The sequence below is a fragment of the Orycteropus afer genome, unplaced genomic scaffold, assembly GCF_000298275.1.
Source record: "Orycteropus afer afer isolate SDZICR_OR568_19922 unplaced genomic scaffold, OryAfe1.0 scaffold00765, whole genome shotgun sequence".
Classification (NCBI taxonomy): Eukaryota; Metazoa; Chordata; class Mammalia; order Tubulidentata; family Orycteropodidae; genus Orycteropus; species Orycteropus afer.
This window is the reverse complement of record NW_006922352.1, coordinates 621,168-623,811: the sequence shown is the minus strand read 5'-3', so window position 1 is coordinate 623,811 and position 2,644 is coordinate 621,168. Positions and strand designations below refer to the sequence as shown.

The 2,644-nt window shown below is 52.0% G+C and overlaps 1 protein-coding gene across 1 annotated transcript in view; it reads left to right on the top strand.

The window, feature by feature from the left end:
* Positions 1-954: 954 nt before the first annotated feature.
* Positions 955-2,644, top strand: part of HAS1 (hyaluronan synthase 1) — a 12,437-nt gene continuing 10,747 nt past the window's right edge. The window contains exons 1-2 of the mRNA XM_007957606.1: positions 955-995; positions 1,520-1,658. Of these exons, the coding sequence (XP_007955797.1) occupies positions 955-995; positions 1,520-1,658 (180 nt within the window). The remainder of the gene's footprint in view (positions 996-1,519; positions 1,659-2,644) is intronic.

Here is a 2,644-nt window from a genome sequence, read left to right as displayed (position 1 = left end):
GGGGCGCCCTGCCGCTGCTGTGACCTCAGAGCCCCTGGCCCTGCTCGGCCCTGACGTCAGCCTCCTCCCGCCCCCGCCCCGCTGCTCTTCAAATGCCCCCCAGCTCCCCGGCCACAGAGAGAGTCCACGGCCAGCAGGAAGCCGGACACGGAGAGACCCGGCCGGACCCTTAGCGATGACACAGGTGTGTGTGTGTGTGTAGGAGTGAGAGAGTGTTTGTGTAGGAGTGTGTGTGTAGGAGTGAATACGTGTGTAAGTGTATGTGTGTATTAGTGAATGTGTGTGAGACTGTGAGTGTGTGTGTGAGAGAGTGTATGAGTGCATATATGAGAGAATGTGTGTGTAGGAGAGAATGTCTAGGAGTATGTGTATGAGTGAATGTGTGTGTAGGAGTGAGAGAGTGTGTAGGAGTGAATGTGTGTGAGAGAGAAGTGTGTGTATGAGTGAATGTGTGTGAGAGTGTGTGTATAAGTGTGTGTATGAGTGAAAGTGTGTGAGGGAAGTGTGTGAGTGCGCGTGTGTAGGAGTGTGTATATGAGTGAATGTGTGTATGAGAGTGTGTGTGTGTGCATGAGTGAATTGTGTAAGAGAATTGTGTGTGTATATGAATGAATGTGTGTGAAAATGTGTGTGAGTGTGTATATAATTGTGCATGAGTGGGTGGGTGAATGTGTATAAGTGAATGTGTGTGAGTGTGTGTGTGTGCTTAGACCACAGAGAACCACTGCCATGTGTGTGAGCACATGTGCCAGAGGCGATGTGTGTATGTGATTATCCCCATGTGAGCGATTTCACGTGTATATTCGTGAGTATAAGGAGCCCTGGTAGTGCAATGGTTAAGCGCTCGGCTCGCGGGAGGAAGAGCTGGTGGCCGCCCCATAGAGATGACAGTCTAGCAAACCCCACGGGGCAGCTCTGGTCTGTCCCATGGGACTTGAAGTCAGAATCGACCCAATGGCATCTGGCCGCAGCCATGTGTGTGACAGCGGCCATGCGTGTGGGACCATGAGTACATGATGAGGCTGTGTGCCACCTGTGGGTGTGGGCGGCCGTGGAGAGGACATGTACATGCATGTGACATGTCCCTGTTTGTAACGTGCTTATCTTGCTGTACATCCGTGCACCTCTGTATGCGGGGGAGGGGGGAGCCTGTGACACACGGATCTCAATCTGTATTTAATGTGTTCAGTGCATATGAAGTTGAACCACAAGAAATCACTGATACTCAGCCACATTTGAACAGTGAGAATCGCAATTCATATGGTTCCTGACTCTTAGCTCTGATTTCTTCTCAAACTCTCCTTGTCTGTCCCATCCCCCTGAACCCAGAAGTGGGTGTTTGTGTGTTCTTGCCCCTTCCTGCTGGAGGGTGTGTGTCAGAGTGTGTCGGCAGGTGCGCCTGTGAGGGTGCACGTGGAGGTCCCTGCACTTGGTCTGAAGCTGGGTGTCTGTTAGTCATTCTCAAGAAGTGGCTGATTTCCTACGTGGACACACCCTGTCACTTGTCCTGTGTGAGCAGATGGGTCCTGGGGCCTGCTGTGTGGGTGGGTGTGCATGTCCCCAGCCGATACGTGCTTGTTTGTCCGTGTTGCCGGGACTTCAACCCTGTGGACCCTCAGTATGAATTAGGCTACCTCCGGGAACTCAGGCAGGGCGAGGTAAGGAAGATTCTAGAAGCAATGAGAAGAACTGTTGATACTGAGCAGTTGCCAGTAGCAGGTCCTCACTATCACACCCTGCCTCAGCACTGTCCCATGGAAACGCAGTGCAAACCCCACGGATGATGTAAAATCGTCTGGTGGCTACGTAACTAAGTGGAAAAAGGAGCAAGCCAACTTAATTTTAATATTTTATTGAATCTAAGGGCACAGAGCCTGTGGGTGGTGCAAGTGGCTGACATGCTTCCATGCTAAGGCTGGAAACGTAAGGTGACCTGGAGGTGTCTAGGAAGAAAGGCCTGGTAATCGGCTTCTGAAAAATCAGCCTTGGAAACCCAATGGAGCCTGGTTCTGCTCTGAGACACGGGGTGGGGGGTGGGGTTCACTCGCCTCACTGGGAACTGGTGGCCACTCAGCATAACAAAACCAAAACAAACCGGTGGCGCTTGGCTGCTGAGGGCCTGACGGTTTGCATCACCAGGAACGCCCCAAACCAGTCTATTCCAACGCAGGGCGAAGCCACGTGTTTCAGAATAAAACTGCACGTAGGGTTTTCAATGGCAGTCACCTTCTGGAGGTAGATCAGCAGCCCTTGCTTCTGAGTTGCCTTTGGGTGGGTTGGAGCTACCAGTCTTTCAGTCGGAGTAGCCCAGGGCTTAACCTGCCACTCAGGGACTCCCCCAGCGTCACAGGGCTCCACAGGCTTTTCTGCCAAAGGCCAGCTAGCAAGCGTTTGTGGTTTTGTGGGCCATCAGGTCTCTGTTGCAGCCATTCAGCTTTGATGTTGAAGTGTGGAAACAGCCATGGACAGCAAGGGTCATAAAGGAGCATGGGCGTGTGCCAGTAAAGCTGCATTAACCAAAGCAAATCATTGCAGTTGAGTCAATTCTGACTCATAGTGACCCTCCTTGGGTTTCCAAGGCGATATCTCTATGGAAGTAGATTGCCCAACCTTCCTTCCGAGGAGTGGCTGGTGGGTTTGAACC